The sequence below is a fragment of the Sturnus vulgaris genome, chromosome 4 (assembly GCF_052056855.1).
Source record: "Sturnus vulgaris isolate bStuVul1 chromosome 4, bStuVul1.hap1, whole genome shotgun sequence".
NCBI lineage: Eukaryota > Metazoa > Chordata > Aves > Passeriformes > Sturnidae > Sturnus > Sturnus vulgaris.
Window position 1 is genome coordinate 65,017,664 of NC_142246.1, and position 25,055 is coordinate 65,042,718.

Genomic DNA, 25,055 nt, shown 5'->3' on the forward strand with positions numbered 1-25,055 from the left:
CATCCTAGAGCTCCTTACAGCAAGTGGCTTTTCCTTGCAGAAAATCTCCTTGGCAATGTAGGGGTTTCTTTTTGTCTGTAATGAAAATGTAATGCCTCCTCTTCAGCTAAAGCTCTTCTCTTTATTTCTGAAATAAATGAAATGCCAAAGAAGGGCATAATGGTTGAAGCCCAACGTTTGCAAAGGAGAAGACCACTTCTGTTCAAAACTTCAGACCAAGATCAAGACAGTCTCGACGCATACTCGCTTCGTGAGCAGAGGCTGACAGCGCATCTCGTACAACAAAAGCGGGATTACGATTTTGGCTGGTTCCAAACCCGTGCGCTCCGTGAGGCGCGGCTGCGGCGGGGCAGAACCGGGGGCCGGCATTCCAGCACCGCCCGGACAGGACACTGCCTGGGATCGGTTCTGCATGCCGGAGACACACGGGACAGCCCGATATCCTGCACGGCAGCGGGAGACAGCACCGCGCCCGCGGGATCGCAGCGAGCCGTGGGCGCAGGCACCTGTTCCTCCACAGCCGAGGGGCAGCGACACCGCGGCGCCTTCTTCCCTCAGCCTCGCTCCCTGCGTCCTGACCACGGGCTGCTCTCGGCTGGGGGCACGGCGGCGGGAGCGGGGAAGCATGGGGGGCGGAGAAGGATGAGGAGCGGGGAAGAATGAGGAGCGGGGAAAGATGAGGGGCCGCTCCTCGGCGGGGCCGCTCCGGGCCCTCCCGCGCCCCGCTCCGCTCCCCGGGCCGGGCGAGCCCCGCGCAGGCGCGGAGCGGCCGCGCATGCCCGCGGCGCCCCCGCGCGCCCGGCGGCGGGGGGGGCCGGGCCGGGCCGGGCCGGGCAGGTCGCGCGCTGCGCCCCCGCCCCTCCCGCGCGGGGCGGCCCCGGCCCGGCCCGGCTCGGCTCGGCTCGGCTCGGCTCGGCCCGGCCGGCGCCGCCGCTTCCTGCTCCCGGCCCGGGCCGGCCACGGACGCGGCCTCCGGGCGCACGGCTACGGTAAGGGCGCGGTGTGGGCTCCGGCGGCGGGCGGGCGGGCGCTGACAGGCGGCAGCTGCCGTACGACGGGGCCGCGGGGCCGTCTCGGCTCGGGCGAGGCCGCCGGGCTGCGTGGGATGGCCTGGAGGTGGCGGGGCCGGGGGTCGCTCCGGCGGCCCCTCGCACCCGCCGCAGGCACGGTTTGGGTTTCGGGGCGCGGCGGAGGAGCCGGGGCCGTGCCGCCCGCCGGGGGTCGGTGCCCGGCGGAGGGGCGGCGGGCGGTGCCGGGCGCTGTCAGTGTAAACAGCCCGGGGCAGCGTGGCCTCCCTCCCTCCAGGGCTGGCCGGGCCGGGCTGCGCGGGGAGCGGCGCGGGGGCGGAGCGGGGAGGCGGCTGGGGCAGCGCCAAGGGGCAGCGCCTTGTTTACACGGGGAGAACATGGCAGCCCGGGTGTGCTGGACACTCGCTGTCATGCGTGATCGCTCCTGCCGTGCCTCCTCCCCGGGATCGCCGCGCACCCCGCGCTGCTCGCACCGCCGGTAAACAGCGCGGGTCTGGCGTACTTTTCATTATACCGTGACTCCAAAGCGTCGTGCTGGGTGAGCCCGGTCTGTGTTTATCTGTTGCCTTTTTGGATGTGTTCCCTCTTCTTGAATAATTCAGTTTTTCATTCTGTCGCTCTCTCCCTTACGGGTGGTCACTGCTACCTTTCCTGTGACTTTTCTTTAGTCATTTAACTTCTTTAGCAGAGGCAGCACAACCTTACTGTAAGTTTAAAAACAGGGTCTGTGTCTAGTCGCTATTACTTTCTCTCACTCCATCTCTTATAGTGGAAAGCAGCTTATATTAGTTGCTTTCAGAAAGGTGCTGGAAAAAGGATGTTTCTTTTGTGTCGTGCCATCAGTGCCATGCTCTTCATCTCTCAGGTTTCAGCAGTATCTTGTTCAGAAGGTGCCTTAAGTTTAGGCTGCCACACATCTTTCAATATTTCATAATCAACTCAGGGGCTTCACCTTCATAAAGCTAACTTAAATCTTACAAGTTTTTGACCTCTAGAATATGCTGTCAAAGCTAATTATGGAATTTTTGCACGCTGCTTCTTTTAGAGTGTGTTTGTTGTTTTTTTTCTTTTTAACCTACATCCTCACCATTTAGTTTAATCGTCGCTGCTGCTTTATTATGTAAAATGATGAATAATTCCTCCCTACTCTGGCTTGTGGGGGAGTGGAAATGATTGTTAAGGACCAACAATCAATTCGCTGTAAAGAGCGGTACAGATTAAAGGAAAGTATCCGAGACTTCTGTCGAAGGGAAGCGAAGGTTACAGGGTATCTTTAAATAGAGAGCAGTGGGAAAAGAGCCTGCTAATAGGATGAGATGCAGGAAGGTCCAGAAGGAGCCTGCTGAAGCCACAAAGCTTTTTGCAGAACGTTAATAGTTTCTAAATGATTATAAGCTTACATGTTTTGGGCATCACCACCTTTAGCTATTGAGGTTTCAGAGCAAATTTTGGATGTTCAGATTATCAAATTATATATGCACGGAAGGAGGTCTTCTAGTGTTTTACTGGGCTCGATGCATCATTAATTTGATCCAGAGTAATAGTTTCTGTGCATTCAGCAATAAATTTATTGGTTTTTTATATGAAAACTTATAAAGTATGGTGTGGCTAGGAGTGCTTTACCCATCCCTTAGTTTGATTTGTGTTTTATAAATTTTAGTGCTTCGTCTGAATTGTAAGACACTGTGAACTGCGTGGATTTCATGCTCCCCTGACCTTGTGGATGCAAAGATTTACTTTGTATCCTGATGTTGATACAACCTCTGCAACAAACTTTAGCAAGTTTACCGGTTTTTTTTTCTGCTCAGGCAGCTTTTTCAGTAACTTAATTGTTCAGTTCTTAGACTTGTTTGGTTTCAGAAAAAGAAGGCAAATTTGCCATTTCTTCTGCACGTGCCAATGTGATCAGATAGCCAGAGCTGTAAATCTGATCTGGGAAAATGTCTTTAAAAAAACTTTACAGTCAACATGAAATGTTTTACAGTGTGTGCTATGGTGTATACGTATCACAGTGATAGTGGCATTTACTGCTGTATTTGAGGTTCTGCCTGTGAAAGAACACCTCAGTGCCCTTAGAAAGCCTTGTTCCTGTTAATGGATTCTGCAGTGATCTTGGCCGGTGTATTTCTGCATGTGCAACTAACTTAATTTTCAAGCCAACATTCTTAACTTTTTTTTTATTAAATCAAAAGAAGGCTGCTTTGAAAAAAAACCAAAACTGTGTGTGATACTACTGCTAGTTGTATCCGTATACTACATCCTTATAGGTATCTGCATAAATCTCTCCTCAGGGTTTAGGATAAATCCCTGAATAAAAGGGGGATGTTGTTCCAAGAACTCCTGTGGTGGTTCTGAGTGCTGTAGGAGCAGCTGCCTCTGGTCATTGCTGCCCAGACTTCCGTGTGTTTGTCATGTTTTCGTGTATGGACATCTTTTTTCAAGCATTGTGTTTTGAGGGTTTGTTTGTTTGCTTTTTTCTTTTTTTTCTCTTTGCTAGTTTCTTTTATAGTTAAAGTGAAAGCATGCTAAAGTTATTTGTAGACTTATATTTAGAGTTTATTTTGAAATCAGTCCGAAATAACTTCACTTGAAGTCTGGCCTAGAAGAGATTACCTTCTCTACCATCCTTTCTATACTGTTTTTCAGTTATTATCTTTTATTCTGTTGAGCTGCATGTTTGCTTCCCCATTAATTTGATAGGTGGTTATGCACAGGGGAATCAACTTAGGACATTTTTAGTGGGATGAGTTCATCACAGTTGTGATTTGCTGTGGTTTTAAGCTTTCTGCCAGAAACATACGAGAACAGTTTGGATTTCTTGTAGGCACACACTTGGATACATAATGTAGGACAGATAAATGTACTATTCAATAGGTGAATTAACTGATATTTTGCAGCCTTTATGACAAGTGCCCTGTAGCCTCTGAAGACTTGCTATAATTGGTTGTTGAGTCTTTGTTGTGTATTTTGTAGTGGTAAATAGTTAGAAACTTCTTGGTGTTGAGGCCAAGTATCCAAGATTCAGGATTTTTAGTTTGGTTACAGTTTTATTTTTTATTATTTAGTGATAGGAGCATGTAGATTTATTTTTGTTTTCCCATGGGATATATATAAAAATAACAGCAAGGATGTTTTTGTGATTGTAAGGGTTTTTCCAAATGTTCCAGAACCAGTTTTTCTCTGAATTTCAGGAAGAACAGGAGTGGATGTCAGAACTGTAGCAACATGATTTAGTCATTTCTTTTAGAAATGTTAAATTCATTTTTTCTCCTCTGATGTTATTCTGTGTTTTACTTTTTTGTAAGGATCTGTCCAGAGAGGAATTAAATTTTTGGTTTTATTTTTAATCTTTCTGCAGGTTGTTGTGTAATTCAAAACTAGTTGTACTTTGAACCAGCTTCTGTGCTGGCTAATTGTATCACTGGGGACAGCCTAGTCTCTTACAAACCTGAATCATCTCTTACTTTAAAAGTCTGAGTCTAATTGTCTTTTGGCCTTTTTGGCTCACTTAGTCTTGGGAAATGTAAATTTTTGAGCTGATTCCTGGAAGTGACCAGGCAGTGTTTTACAGGAATAAAATGAGTTGGGACTTGCTAGAGAGAGGATGGGGAATAGATTCAGTGTCCTACTGAAATCTGAGGGAGAAGCAGCAAGTCTCCCATAGAGACATAGTACTTAGGGAAAGGGAAGGGAAATGCTGGTTCATTGAGAAAGGGAATCTCACGTACATGTAGGTGTGTGGATGTGCTTGATTGTCTGCTTTAACTTAGAACTTCCAAACCAGACTGAACTGAAACTCTTTTACCTTCTTGGTTGCTGGTGAGTGGGCTTGTTGTTTTCTCTACCCTGGCAGAGTTAAGAAAACAGTGCTGACTGAATTTCCGTATGAAGTTCAAATCCTATTATATAAAGACTTTGGATACCTTGATGGATGATTCCATGTATTCAGTCTGGAGATATAATTCTTTTAGTAAATGCTGAGATTTAGCATCTCACACATTCTTCTGTGTACTTTCCTTCCCCTGCAAGGTCCTTATTAGGATTTCAGCTTCAGCTGGAAAATGAGGATTATCATATATGTTCCTGCATCACCTTAACTTCATTTCTGTAGGAAATCGGTGATTCATGTAGAGATAGATCAGCATAAAAGTAATCTAAACCTTCTGTAACCTAGGAGACACAAATAACATGTTTTTGAGAGAACCTGATCTTGTAAACAGTATTGAGTGTTTTCAATTGCTGCAATTTGGCAGTTACTTAGCCACCTGTGTGGGATTATAGTATGTAAAATATAAATATACAGTAGATGTGGCCTAGTGTGTGATTGTTTATTTGCATTAATATCTATTATTGTTGATTGTTTGTTTGCATTAATATTCTGCATGAGGATGAAATTAACTTTGTGATATGCTTAAGCAAAGGTACCATATGAAGCACAGTATGTTCATGTAGCTACGAGTCTGAGTTGCAGAAATAATGCTGATGTTTGAAACAGGCTGGAACGTCTGTGCTTCCAAATTAAAATGCAGTTTAATTTCTTGGGACTCCTATTTTGGGTTATGATTCATTGGAAATATTTCTAATGTGTATATAAACGGAAAAGTGCAAAAGAAGAAAAGGTTTCGCAATAAAAAAGGATTTTTAATTTTTTTCTTCTGATTATTTTAGTGTATTCATAAACAGTTGTGGTTTTTTACTTTGCATATTTTTGAATTTAAAGACTTTTGGAATAATTTATAGGTAAGGAGTAGGCTTTTTGTTTTAAACATGTGGAGGGTGACAGGTGTATATGGTTCCAGGGCATGTCTATTAAAGGCTTTCCAGCCCAAGTCTTTTCTGGGGAGCAGAGGAGCTTTCTTCTTCATCAAAAGTGGTGCTAGCTTTACAAATGAAACAATGGAAAATAAAGTAGTAACTGGGGGGACGGTTGTGCTGTTAGAAATTAAATGTAGTTAGGTATAAGTCGTGCTTTGTCGTGTAAAGTGGACTGCCTATGTGAGCAAAAAAAGCCTTATTTTTTTTTCTAAATTGTGTATACTTTTTATTTCTTTTAAAATTTATCTTATTCCTTGCTTAGTTTGCATCTGGCTGGGGAGATCAGCATTTGTAATTTTTGTTAGGGTAACCTTGCCTGTAGGAAGCTCAGTTACTCTGTATGAATCCAAACAAGCATTTCCCTAAATGTGCAAGATGAGTTTTGTTTAAGCCAGCTTCCTGCTATTGAAAAGCAGACTCGTTGAGTTTGGTATTTGGAGAATTGATGCTGATTTTTTTCTTCAATGCAAGTTAGATGGTTTTCTTGCAGACCTCAGTGATTGTTGTAGCCTTCTTATGAATGGGCTTTATTAACAATGTTGGGCCAAATTCTGACGTTTGTTATAGAGCACTGATCTCAGTGTTTGCTGATGCCCTGTTTTGATGTAGAGATGCAGCGTGCAAGAGATTTCATAAACATTGGAAGACTTTTGAGTGTAAATTATGCAAATAACTTAAAATTATTTTGTGTTTCAGCAACCTCTGCCTAGCTGTTTAAGAGCAGTGGATTGTGAATTCAAGCCTTTGATATCCTGAGGTTATCAGCCATTACTATCTTCGAGAGAGAGAACAGTTCTCAAAGAATCTTCGAGGGATGCACCATGACATCAGTAGTGATTGACAATGGAGGCCCTGCCCTGGAGTTTGACAGCAATGAAATAAAAAATCAAGAGGTTAGAAAAGTAAATAGCACTTATTTGCTATCAACTTTGCAACGTTTTATCTTAATTTGATATAAAATTTCACTGTAAACTTGCTGTGAAAACAAATGAAGTGGATCTGAGATTGTTGTGTAAGGAGGAAGAGTGCAGCCATTTTTCAAATACCTTTTAGCAGAAGATTTTGTTATCACAGCAGTGGAAGCAGAAAGTTTTGAAGTCTGCAGTACAACTGTAGACTGGGTTTACAAAATTATATTCTATACTAAGCTTTCTTTAAAGATCTCAGACGTGCCTTGAGGTATAGAACAAGTTGAGCAGAACAATACATGGAACTGTTTTAAAGTTAGCCAGCACAGCATATTTCATTGTATTTTGCATTCTTAGCAACAAATAAGAAATATATTCTACTCTCCTATAGCTTTCATTTAAAAGAATCAGGCTGGGTTCTACTTCTGCAACACTATAACTCATTATATATACTTTTACAGACATTTTGATTCTTACATAAGTAGAGATGAGCATATAGGCTTTGAAGTAGTCATTTCTTCTGTAATAACTTATGCACTTAACCCAAAACATGTGTTCATAAGACACAGGTCAGATGTAGGTATCTTGCAGTGCATAGTCAAAGCCTTTGTTAACTTTCATCAAGCAGAGGGAGGAGAAACACTTCCCACAGCTGAGTGTCTTCATTAGAAAGTGTGCTCTTTTCTAATATCTTAAGCTGTCTGGTGCTTTAAATTTTAAGTCCTTAAACCCAGGAAAATATCCTTGAGATTTAGAAAGCCCCCTCTAATGCCTGATAACTACCTTTTATTCCTTTAATCTCTTGCTTTGGAAGAAAATTTCCTTTAACAATATTTTAAATTATTATAATTATTCCATAAAGAATGTAAGAACATAAGAGGAAAAAATTGACGTAGAAATCAGTAGTGCAGTATTTAGAGCATTTTTTTCTTTTCTTTCCTTTTTTTTTTTTTCCTTTCTATAGGAAAATGAGCCAGTCTCTGAATTCCCAGCAGTGGTTGTGGAACCAGTTCCTAGTGCCAGACTAGAACAGGGTTACGCTGCTCAGGTCCTGGTTTATGATGATGAGACTTACCTGATGCAAGATGTAGCAGAGGAACAAGAAATTGAGACTGAAACTGTGGAAACAGGTAGACTTACTTAATTCTTTTCTTCCATGAGGTTTTGGTACTTTTAGAAATCCCCAAGGAATGTGTCTATCCACGGGATGGAGGTCTTGACATGGGTTCACATCTCTTTCCTCTAAGCTTAGTTTTGCTTAGGCTTCATTGGTGACAGTATTACCTTGGCAGGTAAAAATGTCACCTTACATTCAGAGTGCTGCATTGTAACTCTGTGTCTACTCTCTCATGAGCAGGCAGATCTTCATTTATGTCTTTGCTAGGTACTTATGCAGGGAGTTTGCTAGACAACTAAACTTGGAGTTTTTGAAAATCAGCTGAGCCAGTAAGCTGGTTAGAATTCAGTTTTGCACTGTGTGTGAGCCACACAACTGCAGGGCAGCTGGAAACAGGGACTGCATGGCTCTGTTTAGCCCATCTTCCAACTCTTGCCCCTTCCTGTCTATCCCTTTCTATCCTGCCTTTTGGTGCAAGAGTTGTACTATTGCTGGTTTGGTTGTAGGATTGGGTGGCTAGGGGGATTGGAGTTGGGCTGTCCCTTTATGGGCAAAAAGCCTAACAGATTGAAATTAGTACATCTGTCTATAAAATAACAAGTTGGGAATGAAGAAAGGAGTGGAGCTTTGCTGTGAAAGCTGAACTGTTCAGTGATAAGCACAAATCTTTCTGTACACCCTCTCTCCAAAGAACACGATCAGGAAGTTTGAATTTTCTGAGTATGTTTGAAGTGTCTGTGGCAACGAAGGCTGTGCTGCTATAGCAGCTTAATAACATCTGACTCGGGCTGTGATTCCTGCTGTCATTCCCTCTTGCACTCTTGTGTTGCTTCTCTTACTTCTCTATGCTAATTTTGCAAGAAGAAAAATAGCAAGGAGACCCTCAGCTGTTCTGTATTTTTTGTTGAGTTCAATTCCTGCTGGATTAGCAGAGTGTTGGAGTAGGGAGTATGTAGAACTGCAACCAAAGGACAGGCCCTCTTGGGCACTCCATACTTAACTGGTGAGACCCACTTGACATGGGTAGCACGTGCTCCTATCCTGCAGCTGCCTAATTTAGAGCTGGAGTTTAAATTCATGATGTCAGGAAAGCAAAACAAAGGTGAGAGACTGTCTCAGCTGCTTAACTTGGCATCCCATTAAGTCTATATGCATTCCCATCAGATTAGCTAAGTTTCAGTGCAGATTTCTCAGTGAACAGTGGATGCAATTGCATCCTTCTCAAGCTGGATGTTATCCTGTAGCACTGCAGCAAAAATCAAAGGCATCATCTTCACAAGGTGAGCTTGAACTAATGATGTAGGTTTTGGGGCAATACTTACAATTTCAATTTACTGAAATGAGTTTTGAAAGAAATACGCCAATTATAAGTTCAACAAATAAATGTAAAGAGAAGTTATGAAATAATGTAGTCCTTAAATTTAGTTTTTGACTATGGTAATAAAACTTTTAAGATTAAGGTAAGTGAGAAGTGTGGGTGTTCTTCCCAAACTGAGTTTTACAACTTAAGTTTATATTTGAAAACCTTTAAGAGCTTATACTTTGAAGGTTTTTGTATTCAAAAGTTTATTTAAAACATTAAATAATGCTGTTTCTTGTAAGATTTTTGTAGATTAATGGCTAATGGAATAGTTCTTTAAGGGTAAGAGCTGCTGCAGATGAACTCTTTATGTTTTTAAGCATAATTTTATGGCCATAATAAACTGGGGGAAATTACAATTAAAAACTTGTAGCTCTTCTATAGGAATAGTTTTATGTAAGCTGATGTTCAAAGAAAGGGATGTGGGTGCTTCCAATCCTTGATATTTGAAAGTACAGTCTTAAAATTTACAGGACAGTTGATCTGATCATTGGTGTTTGTGGCTGGAGATGGTAAGAGATGTGTCTTGACTTCATGTTGTTTGTTTGTTTTTTGTGTTGCTTTTGTTTGTGTTGTTCAGTTTGACGTGAATATGTTTTTAAAAACTTAGTATGATAAGATAATGATATATTTGAATCAGTTCAAATATTTATTTGCTTTAATAGTTTTTATCTAAGAATTAATAGGCAATGAGAAGCCAATAAACGGTGGAGGAGAAATTAAAATTAATGAAGATTTTAAAAACTATGAATGCACACCCATTCCTATTCCATCTTTCAAGTATTATTTGTGTAGTGTATTAATTATTAATCCAGTGTGTTTTCATGGTGTAATTATACATGACAGTGAATGTGGTCCTTGCAGAGAACTAATGTCCAGTGTTGGTTAAAAGAGTGCTTGGTTTGGGCTGTTCTGAGGGAGGCAGTCTTGTGGGGCATGTGTTGTGACTGACATATTTTGGCACAGCCAGGAGTCTTTCTGAATTATTTCTCATACAGAGAGGTAAGATGGGCAGAGAGAGAAAGCATGAAAGCCCTGAGAAACATTCATTTTGATAATGCACCATTATTAGCAATGTATTGCAGGATAGTGAATCTGAGTGTGCTGTTTTTGAATTTTAATTCTGTAGTAGAGATACTGGGCTGTGGGTAGGTAGCAATTTAATGCAGGAGAGAGGTGGTAACAGGTGCCATGGTAATTGTTAATGAGGAAGCAGGCTGAGGCAGTAAACAAGGTACAATGTTTAAAGAACATTTCAAGGTGTTAATTTTTTGAAGTATGTGCCTTTATTATGCTAATGATCCCCGTTTAGAGAGGTGCAACAGTTTGATTTCTGTTCATCTTAGAAGAAAAATCTATTATTGCTAAAGTAGTCTCAGTAGATTCTACTTCATAAATGACAGAATTAATTGCTACAAAAATTTTCATGTTATTTGATAAATGTATCATCGTTGCACCAAGAATAAGTAGACTTAATACCTTTTGTGATTCTAGATTCTACAGGCAGCATGGTAAATATGAAAACCCATCTTAAAGAATGCTTGGCAGGACTTATAAAAGATCCCTTTTCACATATCCCTTTCCTGTTGGCCATGGACCTGATTTTTTTCCCTTTCTTGTGACAGTTCATTGGCAGTTCCAGTGACGACTGATTTATGTAGTTTACAGCATTACAACACACATTCCAATAGCCTCGGGCTACTTTGCAGTTAATTTCAAGCTTCATAATTTATTAAAATGTAGCATTATTCTAGCCTCCAGAGATAGGGATCAGTACCCTGTGTGAAAAATGTAGGGAAGTGTTGTGGGAAAATTTCCTTAGGACACTAAAGAGATGATCTATGCTGTGCACTGAATGGTTCTACCTGTGGTTTGCTATTCTGTGAATGGATTTGAGACTGTGTGGACTATAAGGACAGTCAGTGCTGAGCCAAGGGCAGAATCAGGATCTGCAATGTTGTTTTTAATTAAAAAACTTCTCACATTTGTGAAACAACAATTCAAATAAAATATACTACACAATCATTACAAATACTCATGAAGTTTTAGTTAATTCTAGTGGAGTATGGGGGTTTCCCCCCCATCAGACTCATTCCCACTATCTATCTTGATTCATTAATCAAGGATCATTATTTATAATGAATCCTTTAACTGTAAAATTAATCCATTAACTACAGAAGTAAAACCCAAGTGTCTTTTAGCAAACAAGAAAGACTTAGTGGTTCATTTTTGTATTCCAGAAAAATATTCCTATTTGCTTGGAATAGAAAAAGGAGTTTTCTAGGAAAAACAAAATACAGAAATTTGGATCATTTCAGGTGACCTTATGACATTCTTTGTGGAAGTGGTGGGTGCCTTTTGTAATGATTGGAAGGAGAAATACAATCTTTAGATTGACATAGTATTTAAATTTCTTTCCCTTTTTGTTTGATACTCTTGAGAATGGTACCTTTAGATCATTGAGAACTGAGTTACAGCCTTAAAATTTAGTTTACTGTAACAGTGAACGTGTTTATATCATAAAAGATACATCCTTCTTAACAAGTTTTAAATAATACTCAAATTTTGTTGGCTTTTATCTCCTGCAGTTTTTTGTCCTAAAAATAATTTGCCCCTCAGTTTCAGGATTTATTCAACAAAACATTTGTAGTTTATAATAGCAGAAGATGCTTTCTTTAAAGAACAGTCAGTCTGAAGATAACAATTGCTACAGTTTTGTTTATTTTGTCAATATTAAATATAATAGTTTATATTATAAATATAAACATATTATATTTATTTATTTATAATGTCAATTCTGTATATTTTGAACCTGTAACGTGGATATAATGGGATAATCTAATTCTGGAATTTACCGTAGGAGCAGTATGGAAGGTAACAGAGTTAAATAAAAGAGTAGGCATCCTCCATGTCTGAGATCTGCAGACCATGACTAAGACATGTATTTAAGGATTGCCACTGTAGACCCTGATTTAACTGTTCAGTGACTCTAACATCTTGTATGAATAGTATTTTTCCCCCCATTTTTTTATTAAACATCAAAGCACCAAGTACAAGTTTGGGGTTTATTTTTTCATCACAGCTTTAAGATAAAAGAAGAAATAAAACTACTATTTTCAAGAAGCTGAAATATAATTCAATTTGTGAACTGTCACCAGATTTTTTAATTTCATGTCCTATCAGAAATCCTCCCTGTGGTAAAAGTTAGAAGTCTGGTTTGATTCTAAAACCGTTATTGCCACAAGGGGGGTGGAAGATCTGCATGAAAAAAATGTGGATCTGAAAATGACCCTTTCCAGGATGGAAAAAATATTGGGCTATAAAGACCAGGAAGTTCATTTGAAACTATCCTGTAAATTGGTAGCCATTCTTAAGGAGGGAGGATGTTGAATCAACAGGAGTTTAGGCTTAACTCTCCCCCAGTTAAAACAAATGGATAAATAAAATAAATTTGTTAGGGAAATAATCTTCAGAGGAAATTTCAGATTACTAGTTACACAGTTATCACCATGAGAATCAGCTTTGCATCTCTGTGTCCAGTCTTTAGTTACTGCCTGTTCCTCTTTCTGTCTTTATGTGTCTTCCCTCATTATGATTAAAACTTCTAATGTCTCTTATAGAAATTTGAGCCTGTGAACTCTATGGTTTCTCAGATAAATTGTTATCAGTTAAATATCATCTACTAAGAACTCAGTATTAGATCTGGTTAGAATGTTACCTTTGTGATTATGGTATGTGTGTGTAAGGGATAGATAAAACAGTGTTATAATTCATTCTGGCCAGACATTATTTAATTAAACTGCCTCTTAGGAAAAATGAGTAAACACAAGCATCTTGTGTACTTTTTGTTAGTGCAGACATACCCTATTGACTGAATTTCATTTCCTTGCACTGACAGCTCAGTGAGAGCTTTACACATGCAGAGAGACCATTTACTTTAGAGGACAGTGCTTACTAAAAAAAAGGGTTTGGACATTCTAACAACTTGATTAAAGTCACATTTTAAGTTGGTGATGTCTTCCTCAAAGAGCTAGATAAACAAGATAAAACTTTGCTTGCTCTGCTGCAAGAATTAGATGCCTCCAACACGTTAATGGGTTAAGAGTTTGTCCTTTGGATGTCAACTAATTTTATTTTTCACATCATGCTGCCACTGCTGCTGCATCCATGTGAATCCTTATTTTGCCAAGAAATCCATTGCACTTTTAGTAGTTAAATGTTGATGACAGTGAGGCAAAATTATCCCCCTCCTATTGCATGTGCTATTGTGTAGTGCTTGGAGCAGTTACACCAAGGGTACATACATATTTGTTTTCAGTAACATTGTTAATTCAGAAGCAAAATGCAACTGCAGCTTAGATTTTATGTCATCTTTGTTGGTGTTCCCTTTTCTGAGAAATTAAGGAAAAGAGCTCTACAACTGTTCCATGGCCAATAGTATTTTAACATAACAGTAATAGCAGGGTTGTGGTGTCCAGTTCTTTCTAGATTTCAGATTTCTGCCTTGCACCATTCAGTGCTCCATTCATACCAAAAGCATGCTGCAGGACTAACTATTTTGTAATAAAGCCTCATTTAACTATACATTTCAGGCATAATTTTTATTTTGTGAGGCTAATTCAATAGTTTGAATGCTAGTGTGGGGCATTATGGGTTGGACTTCAGATGCAGAGATGGATTCTCCTCTAAACTCCCAACTCCAATTGCAGCAGGGAGTGAGAATTTGAAGGCTGTTACTGTGAAGACTCAGCCACTTAGCATTTTACTAATGTAATGTGAGCTGAAAAATGTGGGGGTTTTTAACTTGAAAATAGAATGCAGTGGGGCATCCAAGCCCATTGTGGTAGGAGTGCACAAGTGGTGTTTATTAATCAAATATATAGTGAAAAACTCTTGAAAGTAATAATTTTTAAAGGTGATCTGCATATTAAAAGGGAGATTGTATTTGACAACAAACTGTAGAATGAGAATAAAGCTGTATGTGTTTGAGCAGGACATTTAGTCCTTAAAAACATTCAGTAGACTTCTAGAATAGATGTTTGTTGTTATCAGAAAAGCCTAAAGGACATCAAAATGATACGTCTGGGACAGAGAAATTGCTCAAGTGTGGCATAGTTTATATGCCAGCCTATTACCAACTCAAATTCTGTTAATTTTGTAAAATCATATAGAGTGCTATGCAAATACCTGACTTATCATTGTCTAGTAGACTGCCCTGGAAAGAAAGAATTTCCTTATAAAGAAGGGAAGTGTAAATATTGATTGATTGTGGATTGGTGGTTTGGTTTTTTAATTTTTTTCAAGACAGCTGAGTTTTATTACTCTGCATGCACAAGTAATAATGCTATTTTGATTAACTCTTTTTCAGTTTGTCAGAGGTAGTGCCAAACACTGAGGATACATTTGTTTTTTCTGTTTGGAATCATTAATTGCTGTGTGAATAGTGACATCAGTATCCTGAGTTCACTCAAAGGTGCAGATTGTGACAGGCATTCTGCTTTGGTATTGTTAGACTTCATGTGGTGTTAAAAAAATGAGCTGAGCATAGTCATGGACCACTCTGCTCAATATTTCCCTGTGTCTTCCAGGGACACTTGGTGGTTGTTTTGCTATTTGGGCATTTTCTACTTTTAAATCCACAGTGGATGGTAATGATTGTTGATGTGCTGATAAAACAGATTGATGCATTTTCTTATATGTTTTCTGTCATTTAACTGTTAAAAATGCTTCTTTGTACCTTTGCAGTACAGTAATAGCTATCAGCAATGATGGCTGTTGTTGAAGACAGCAGCTACCTCTACAATAGATGGGAATTTCTTTAGGATCCTGGGCAAAACTGACCTTTCTGTAACTTTAAAATTAGGAGATGATTTGAGCACTTGGGACAGGGCATGCCTGGACTTCTGAAATTACTTGCAGCATTTTGAAGTGGTTGGCATTTCAGGATTGTTACTCTGTTATCATTGCAATATCACGTGTAGACTGCAAATACTGCCCTCAGACTGTGACAGGTTGACACTGGCCAAATGCCAGTGCACCCATGAAAATAATTTATTCCTTTTCCTCTGCTATAGCTAAGCAGAGGAGGGGGAAAAAATTCATGGGGTGAGATAAGGATTAGGAGAAAACACTCTAAGGGCTAAACAGTCTTTTAACTTTAAAAGGTATAAAGAAAATTTATTAACAGAATTAAAGGAGGATAATGACAACTAAAATAAAACTTTAGAACACCTTCCCGCCCCCCCCAACTCTTCCTTCCTTCCCGCTGACAGTGCAGGATGACAAAACACTGGGTTTTTAGTCAGTTTGTCACTTCTAAAAATCCTTCTTCAGTTCACTTAGGGAGAGGAGTCTCTTTTGCTATACCATGGAGTCTTTCCTACAGGAAACGGTTCTCTGTGAACTTTTCCAACCTGTTCTAATTTTCATGCCTGGAACCTGCTTGCAACGTGGAGTCCCTCCCATGGCTTTCAGTCTTTCCACAGCTGCTTTTTGTGGGCCAGCACACAGAAAGATTGCCATCTACCCTCCACTTACTTAAATTAGCTCAAACAACTCACCTCTGTAAGAATAAGCAAGTGCTTGATGATAATTTGCCTGTTCCCAAGATAGCTTTGTCTTACTGGAATACAACTGGCTAAAATTAATTAAATGCACACACTTTTTTCTTTCTGGTTAATCGTTTGCTGTCAGGGGAAGGAAGAGGTGCCATTGGAAGGCTGTACTTTTAGCATTTCAAGCTACAATGCTTGTGAAGTAGTTTTCCAAGAGAAACTAGTCTGTTATCAAAGAATGTTTTCATCATATTTTGTGAGAGTTGTAGGAAATGCAACTTTCCGTAGGAGATTATGGGAGTGGAGAATGACAACTCCTCTAGGAGCACTGAATGCTCTGTTAGTTTTGAGGACTGTTCAAGGAGATGCTTAAGATAATTGATGATTCTAAGTCTGCAAATCTGATGAAAGCCAGCAGTTTTTCATATTTTGAATTTACAGCTGCTGTTTTGGATGCAATTAGTCACATCCAGCTGCTTTTTTTTTGAGTTGTCTTTCAGTTTTTCAAAAGAATCAGAATAAGTTTTAACTGGTGTATATTGCAGAGAAGTGATACATTTCCTTTACTGTGAACCAAGTTGTCCATATCCCTTAACCAGAAAGCACAAGCTAATAGATATTTTATTCCTATGTTTATACAAGTATGGAGATACAATTCACTTGTCTCGAAGTTACTTAAAGCTTATGACAAACAGGAATGTAGTAACTAGAAGCATAATTTTGAATGGAAAAATTCCAGCGTGTTAAACATTTTCACTGGATTCTTTCCCTGGCAGTTGTAAATGTAGCATGTAGGTCTACCTGGCTGTCTTGACAACTGAACTTGTGCATTAAAAAATTACCATAAAGTTTAGTCTCCGTATACTAACAGTAAAAACAAACAAACAAAACCCCCCCAACAATAAACTAGGGTAAATAAACATGTTTCTGTCTGACAAAGACTGATGCTGGTTGGGAATCTGTTCCTCTACTTTATTTTTTTTTTTAACTTTCCTCATGCCAGAGAAATAAAATTTCTGCAATTTCCTGTGGCCCTGTTCCATTACAGTAAGTATTTCTTACTTCATTGGGCCACCCACTGAGTAGATTTTGTAGCCCTCTTTGTTAGCCTAAAAAGGAGTCTTTAAAAGAGATTAAAAAGCTAAATGCACATATACTTTGTCTGTTGACCGTCTTTTTTTCCCCTGAAATAATAAGATTTTTATTAGCATGACAAATCAATCAGCATTTATAAAGTACTAGAAATAATATAATTTAAACAGATGAAACTGCAGGACTTTTGTACAAAGTTGCATTCCTCCTTAAAGACAGTATTATGCTTTAATACTAATAGATAAGGTATGCACAGGTCACTTCATAATTTGTTGTGGTTTTTTGCATATTAATCTTGAAAGTGCACAGGCTCAGATTCTTTTCATTTTCAACTGATTGGAATCCCTTGGGCATCCAGTGATATTCTCTGTGTGTGTGATCAGAGAGGGAAGAATCAGAACACTTGAGTGCAGCTGTTCAAATCCATTTCATGTGCACTGGCAAACATTGTGCTAAGTCTGTGCTTGCAGTAGTAAATAAATGCTACTTAGGAAGCTGGTATTAAGCCAAGGACTTTGTGTTTAATACTCTTTTTTTTTTTTTTTTTTTTTTTTCATTTTGGACCTACGGGGTTTGTCAGGAGTTACACAATGCCAGTTTCTTGCATGCACTTATTCAAGAAGTCCACACATCTCAAAACTTAATTGGATATGAGTCAAACACTTCAGTTTGTGACGGAAAGCTGTAATCAGTAAACAATTCTCACTGAATTACACAGCAATCAAAAAAGGAAAAAACTATGAGTGCACCTTTTCCAAAGTATGGTAGTGTGAACTCCTGTTGATGTGGGTGTGGATCTTCAAAGGCATTTAGCATCTCAGTACAGCTTTTGATCAGGATCTAAACAGACAAACTTTTATACTGTATTTTATTGCTTGAAGTGTGGGTAAATTATAATTTTTAACAACAGGAGGTACACAGGACAAAGTGACGGGACTACATGGTTATTGCAGAGCTCTGTGTGTAGGCTGAAGCTATGGCGTTGCTAAACTACACCATGTAAAGCTTCCGCTTCCATCTGAGGATGTTCTAATGAACGACTATTAAATTTTATTGCACATTTAAGTGTGTGCCTACTTAAAATGCCTTTTCTTGTCCTTGGGCTTGTCTCCACTAGGAACATTTCTGCTGGAGAATACAGCAGAGTCCCCTAGTGGAAATGTGCTGATGGAAGGGATTCTTGTTAGTACTGCTGTTCCACCTCTCTGAATAACAAAAGCTGACAGGAGCACTCTGCTGTTGGCAAAGCTGGATCTACATGAGAGCTTTTTGCCCTCACAGCTGGCTAGTTGCCTTTTTTGTCCATGCTTCTGGCTGTGGAAGAATCTTGACTGGCAAAATTTTAGCACAGATCTACCCTTATATATCATGTGAATGAATGATGAGAATGAATGTGAGAATGAATGATGTTGCTTGCAGGGCTTGCTCTTTATCTGACAAGGCACTGAACAAATTTAATTCTTTACACCCAGGAATAGATGACTGCTGTCTACAAAATGTCTGATTTTTTTAATTTCTGTATTATAAATATTATGTATAAATACAGTGATGAAAATGTATTCTTATGTCTTGAAAGTTGTAGTGGAGGAGTAGGATTTGTCAGGAGTTTGAAGCACTGAATTTGCCAGCTGGAGTTGATTTTTGCTGGATACTATTTTGTGATTTTGCTGGGGAAAATCCCTTCTAAATTCTTGCGGCTGATTTAGGTCCTAGGACTACTGAAATTTGAGACGGGAAGAGATTGGGCATTGTCAGATTGCAGGTGGACTGCTTCACCTTCTTTTAATGGAGCTGTGAAGATGTTGTGTTCAAGGAAAGCTCTGTAGGCAGCAGGTGTTTGCTAGATCCTCGGTTAACAATGGTCTACTCAGGTGTGTGTGGTTTAATGAAGGAACGCCTGTGTGTAATTTCCATGCATAGCTCTGTGTAAGGGATACTTGGCTTTACTTGGTGCAGCTGCTCTGTGCACGCAGCTCTGAAGTTTCACCCTGGCAGTAATCAGCACATGGACAGGGTGGGAAGTGTGGAGAGTGCATTCTCCTGGCTGGTGCCTCTGTCCCGGGGCCTGACAGGTAATGCAAGTGTTCTTTGGGGGGGAGAGGATACAACCCTAAAAAGTGGTGGTAGTGGTTTGGGCGTTTTTTACTTAAGAGAGCAATGAAACTTTTTTTCACCGCGCAATCTTTTCAGAGATGAAGGATGGATGGGGCCACAGCTAACTGGAATAAGTCCAGTAACTCTAACGGAGATAAGGTGGATTGCAGGCACGGAGGACCGAGCTTTTCTGGCAAGTTGTTACTAACATAGGTGCCCCAGGGACTTGTCAAGGAGAAATCTTGTTAATGCGTCAGTGAGGACTGTCCGGCTCATGCCGGTACGCGGTCTGCCCGGCCAGACAGCGTCACCGGGGCACGGAGGTGCGCATGGCCGAGGGCTGCGGAGAGACGGAGCGGAAGGCGTCCGGGGCAGCGCTTGCCCTCGGGCGCCTCTGGAGCCGTGCGGGGAGGCGCAGGCTGCGGCGCGGGGCGACCGGCGGGGCCCGGCGGCTCCCCCCGCCCGCGGGCGGCCCCGGCGCTGCGGCGGGAGCCGGCGCGGCACTTCCTGTCTGGGCCGGGCGGCGGAAGGACCGCGCGCGCGCCGCCCCGCAGGAAGCGCTCCCGCCGCCGCGCGCCGTGGCGGTGAGCGCTCCGCCCGCCCGCGGGAGCGCGCCTCGCCGCCAGCCCCTGCGCGCGCCCGCCCGTCAATGTGAAGCCGTTCCGGCAGCGTAAACATGGCGGCGTCCGTGCATGAGGGCCCCACGAACCAGCTCGACCTCCTCATTCGGGCCGGTGAGCTGCGCCGCGCCGGGTCGACGCGGGGCGGGAGCGGGGACGGGCCGGGGCGGGGGAGGGGGAAGACGCGGCGCACGGCGCGCTCCGGCGGCGGGCGGGAGGTAATGGAGGGCAATCAGGAAGTGATCACCTTGGTAGCGGCCGGCCCGCGGCACTTGCCTCCCGGCGCGGGCGGCACCACCGCGGCCGCCGCGCCGGGAGTTGCGGCGGGGCGCGCAGAGGAGTTTAGCGGGGTTTTGGAGGCTGGGGAGAGAACCAGGAAGTGCGCGAGGCTGTTGTCCTCCCGCCTTTCCCGGCCCGCTCCGAGCGCCGCCGCCACGCCGTCTGAGCGGGCAGGCCGAGCGCCGCCGCGCACCGCACTCAGGGCCGCGGCCCGGCCTCCCCCCGGCAGCGCAGCCCTGCGTGCGTCCCCCGCAATTCCGCCGCCTGTCCCCCGTGCCCTTTTAAACTCGGCTCTGGCGGCGGGGCGGGAGGAGGCGCCGCCGGCCGGGCCGCGGCCCCACGTGTGCGACGCGGGGGGGCGGTGGCGCCCCCTCCCCCACGCGCGCCGCGTAGCGGAAGCGGCGCGTTCCCCCGGGGCCCCGCGCGGGGGAGGGGCCGCCGTGGTTGGCGGGCGGGGGGCGCCGGCCGCCAATGGGCGCGCGGCGGGCGCGGGAGTGGCGGCGCGGCGCTGGCGGCGCGCGCGGCACCGGAGGGAAGCCGACTGTAAACACGGAAGTGGCCGCGCCGCCGCCGCACGTGGCCGCACCTGCCTGCGGGCGCCCCCGACGGGCGGGGGAAGGGCGGGCGGTTGCGCCGTCCCGGGCCGAGCCGAGCCTCCGGGCGGCCCCGCGGCCACGGCGGGCTGAGGAGACGCGAGGCGGCGGGAATTCCGCGCCCTGCCGCCGGCCCGTGCAGGTGCCGCGCTTTCTCTGGCCGCTCCTCCGCACCGTCAGACCTTGCAGCCGCCGTGCACAGCTGCTGCCGGGACACACGAGCCGTTTGCCCACCCGAGCTGTAGCACTTTTCCGGGGTTGCGTTCAGAGTCCTGCATGGTTTGGCCTCTCCGTTTTGTTAAATGTGTCTGACAACAGGATACTTCAGTGATCCCAGGACTTGTCTTAAAGTGTGGTAAAGCCCTGGAGAACGAGCAAGGTTACAACTGACCCAAACCCCAAGTGCAGTGTCAAGCATTCAGTTCACCACCAAAGTTGTACCAGATCTGATTTTGTTTTTGACTCTGCAACTTCTAAAAGTAGTCCTTGGAACCATAAACAGTCCAGTGTAGGGCATTGTAGGTAATTAACTGTGCAGTAGCTTCATAGGAATTTTCAGAGAGATCAGTCTTTGCATTGGCATGGCAGTGGGTTTTTACAGGCCTAAAGGTAAATGCTCTGTCGTTTATCAGTGCATTAAGATATGCTTTCAGAAAGGGCCAAGTCACATAATCGTCATCGTTTATTTTAGTTAATGTGGAAAAATACACAGGGTTTTTTGGAGGGGGTGACCCACACCCCAGACATGCAAAAGTACCCCACTACAAAGCACTGAAGAGCTGTTCTGCTGCAAAAGAAGGGGAGTAGGTCTAAGTGCTTTGATACTTGGCTCTGGGATGGAGCAATAGGTTCACTTTGCCACTAGAACAACTCTCATTTCTGTACTCCCTCTCACTGCTGCAGATTTCAGTGAGTTGTTTTTTACTTTCAATTGTCCGTGAATAGAGAAGGTGTAAGTAGTTGATCATTGTGTCAACACCTCCTTAAATCACTGTAACTTGATTGCTTGAGAGCAATGGATAAATAATGAATTACCTTGGCATTGCTCTTTCTGATGTCCTTTGCCATACTCATTAGCCCAACTTCATTCCTTTTTTTTCCATATTTGCATTGCAGTGAGTGATACCTACGCATGTCTAGTATTCCCATCATCATACTATCATATTTGTTTACTTAGTTTTGTATGTAGATATCACGTGGATTTAAGTGAGGAATTCTTTATCCTAAGGGATTATAATAATTACATGTTGCCTTTTCCCATGGCTGCTGGTTTCAGTGTTGACAAAACTTCAGTGTTTAATAACTGCGGGAGGTAAGATGGATCAAAATTGTTACTAATTAGTGTTATCTTAATTGCCAGTTGTAAGAGCAACTCCTAAATGACTTTACAAAGATGTGTTTTGGCTTTGTAGTCAATATTTCTGTCAATATTGGGCTGATAACATATGGCTCACAGTGAAACAAGTGTTTTGAGATGGTTGCTCTCATCTTTGTTATTGATTTGCCTTTGTGGAGTGAGCTAGGCATCATCCTTAAATTGTGTGCAGCTGAGAGTCTTGAACAGAGGCAGGCTTAGGGAAATACTGGAAAACCCAAGAAATTGTTTTTTGGCTTCTGAATAAATGTTCGCCATAAAACAAGCAGTAAACTGAAAAATGCTTTCTTTTCCAGTCAAGTTTTGCATACAGAAAGATTTCTGAGTATTACCTATAGAGTAATATATTCAATTCAACTGCTTTTAATTAAGATGTCGTTTAAGCACTGTTACTAACTTCCACTGCTGCGTTTAAATGCTGAAAAAAACCAAGCATGTGAGCACCAGTAAACTTTTATGAGGTTTGTTAGTGTATAGGTAGTCACTCTTTACTGACTTCCATGCTTGGAATTGTGAAGTCTTCATTAAAATGTTGCTTTGGTTGTCTAATAGTATTAAAGGGTAAGCTATTGCAGGAGCTACAGTTAAGTGTTGGCCTTGTAAATGCAGACATTGATAGCACTTCAGGTTAAAGATGGGGAAAGGGGGAGCTGTAGTGTAGTGCAAAAAAGTAGCATTTTGAAAATTTCAGTCCATTTTTTCGGTCTCATTAATTTTGTTAGTCTTGTGTTTAAAAGGGGGGGACAGTGTTACCAAATGGATATGTTGTCAGTTTTGTTTTTTTCTGTAAATCTAAAGTACAGCCCTGTCAGACTTAATTACCAAGGTTGGTATTTTGTAACAGCTGTTGAGAACCTTGAATAAACTACTGTACACACTATTTGGGTAGAAAGTGGAGGTAGAAGACATTAGGCCAACAGTGAAGATAAGCATCAACTAGCCTATTTACACTTTAGATTTGAATTTGTTTCTTGAGGTTGTTTTTTTTTCTGTAAATAGATCAAAAATTTTTAATGAAACGTTAAAATAAAGTGCCAGGTACTCAGATAAAAGCAGTAAGATGAGATTTGATTTAAAAGAATGGAAGATAAGTGGTGGTGGTGTTAGCTCTGATGTGTTCTAGATCAGTAAATGGCAGTTCTCATGTTACTCAGTTATCAAAGTGTGGAGAATTTACTTCCATCCACATAAACTCCTTTGCTTCATTTGGGCAAGTGACAGTTCTTTCTGAAATGATTTTATAATGTAACAGACCTACAGCTGACATTGTTTGCTGAAACAGTACAGTCTGCATATAGGTCTTGCATATAGTTGATAGCATAAATATAATGGAAATAGAATTGGGCGTTTTTAGAGAAATGGGTGATACACTGCAGTCTTTGATTAGAAATATTTCTGCCCATTGTGATACTTGTCTATCAAAGTCTTGGGAAGTTGTCTTTTTTTAATTGTGGAATCCTACTCCTTTGTTTTGCTTTTCCTCCCATCTTTTTGTGAGAATTGTTGTGATACAAGTGTAATTTAATTGATGACACTTGATCTAGTCAAGAGGAGCTGCCTGATTTTTTTCTTATCTTACCTCCTTTCTGAGAGAGCCTGTTCCCTCACTTCATCTTTTATGATGTCTTCTTTAGCTGTTTTTTGGTAGCATGTCTTCTATCTGAGCACTCTGACATGCTGTCTTCTGTTTGACATTTTTTAGCATGTCAGAAAGATACTTTACATAAATTTGTGTTAAGATAGAAATTTCTCCTTTTTTCTTCCCACTGTGTTGGTGCAGTAAACATTTGCCTGTGAGCAGATGCAAACTCCTGTTGTTCACTGGACAGATAAATGCCTCTAAGGCTAAAACCATGTGCTGGGTAAAGGGGAATTAGTTAGCTGGGAAGACTTGAAACTTGGTAATAGAAGTGAATTTAGTCAGTGTTTTAATAGCTGTCCTTTTGGCAATGTTAGGTTAGTTTGTTAACTGTCATGATAGACAGACAGCATGTGTTGTTCAGCCAAAGCCAGAAGTGTTGCTATTTTTTGCTTGATATTTTTTAGGTGGCAGTTTTAGTAGAGTCCCAAGTAGCTCCCATAGGAGAAGCATTTGTGAAGTGTGTATTTTCAAACGTCAAAGGCTTTTGTGGAGTAGAGAGTGCTGTTTCCATTGGAAATTGAAGGGTTGCTTAGGGGGGAGGTTGAGTGGCTCCTTACGGTTTTGCAGTCTTAGTCCCTTATGCTGCTTGTATTTCCTTTCCCTCCACTCTGGTCCTTCAGCAGAATATCCTAGTACTGGAAAAGGACATAGATGGCTTTCTGCTGTCTATCTTGCCTTGTTCCTACTCTCTGCTATGTACCTCTTAGTTGTGGTGCAGCATCTAAACTGTTCTCTGTAGGAAGAATTTGTATACTTTTAAGCATTTAGGAGGTAGTGAATTTAATACCCTCTTACAGTTGAAATTTGTCAACTAAGTTTGAATTTCTTTAAGAAAGTCCTTTATATACTGAACCTAATGGCACAGAAACAGCTATCTGCTTGGAGAAGGTTTGCTGACATATTTTGATTCTTATTGCATGCATTAGAATAATAACATATTAAATACTGATTTGGACTTTCTAATTTCAGTAGTGTTGTAGAATTTATACATTTTTAATGACTATCTGAATATTGTATTCTGATAATCAGTGAAATTTTTTTATCAGGTAGATGAGGGAAACTTAGTCATCAAATTCTGTGCAACTGAAACTTTTATTTAGGAAGAGGAATGTTTGGGCAGAGGTTTCCTGCAGGGCCACCCTGTTACAATGCAGGTGGTCAGCCCCTGACTTTGGATATGCCCAAACAGCTGCTTGGGAAGGAAACACTTGGCCAAGCATGGGGAGCATCCAGGGTTTGCAGCTGGGGAAAGGGCTCCTGGAGTAAAATTCATGCTGGTTATCCAAGGAACAGAGTGCACAATAAAGACCCTTTCCTAATTTTCCTGTGGTCTTAGGTAGGCTTTTGTTATTCACAGCCTGGGGTGAAGCAGTGTTAGAATGTCAGCTTTAACAGGCATCTACTGTTCCAAAAGATAAAGCCCTCTAAATAGCATCCCAGGCCATAGCTCACAGGCTGTGCTGGGAATCCCATCAGCCAGCCAGCAGGTGGGCAGCTGGCTGCTTCAGCAAGAACTTTCAGTCACCTGTAATGTTGCATTTGTGCATCTTCCACATTTCATCCGCTTTCAGCTTCTGG

At 41.9% G+C, this 25,055-nt stretch overlaps 1 protein-coding gene and 1 long non-coding RNA gene across 8 annotated transcripts in view; both read left to right on the forward strand.

Annotated features, from left to right (window-relative positions):
• Window positions 1–860: 860 nt before the first annotated feature.
• Window positions 861–25,055, forward strand: part of ELF2 (E74 like ETS transcription factor 2) — a 33,802-nt gene continuing 9,607 nt past the window's right edge. Inside the window, exons 1-3 of one of the 7 annotated variants that reach the window (XM_014893631.2) lie at window positions 872–989; window positions 6,540–6,745; window positions 7,716–7,881. In XM_014893631.2, the coding sequence (XP_014749117.1) occupies window positions 6,665–6,745; window positions 7,716–7,881 (247 nt within the window). In that variant the 5' untranslated portion in view covers window positions 872–989; window positions 6,540–6,664. Of the gene's footprint in view, window positions 990–1,393; window positions 1,567–6,539; window positions 6,746–7,715; window positions 7,882–19,520; window positions 19,703–25,055 lie in introns of those variants that run through there. The other 6 variants (XM_088164153.1, XM_014893632.2, XM_014893630.2 and 3 more) reach the window with 6 other exon arrangements.
• LOC148224054 (uncharacterized) lies at window positions 7,888–17,934 on the forward strand. The gene is made up of 2 exons (XR_015803383.1): window positions 7,888–9,740; window positions 17,785–17,934. It is a non-coding gene; the product is annotated as an uncharacterized LOC148224054 (long non-coding RNA).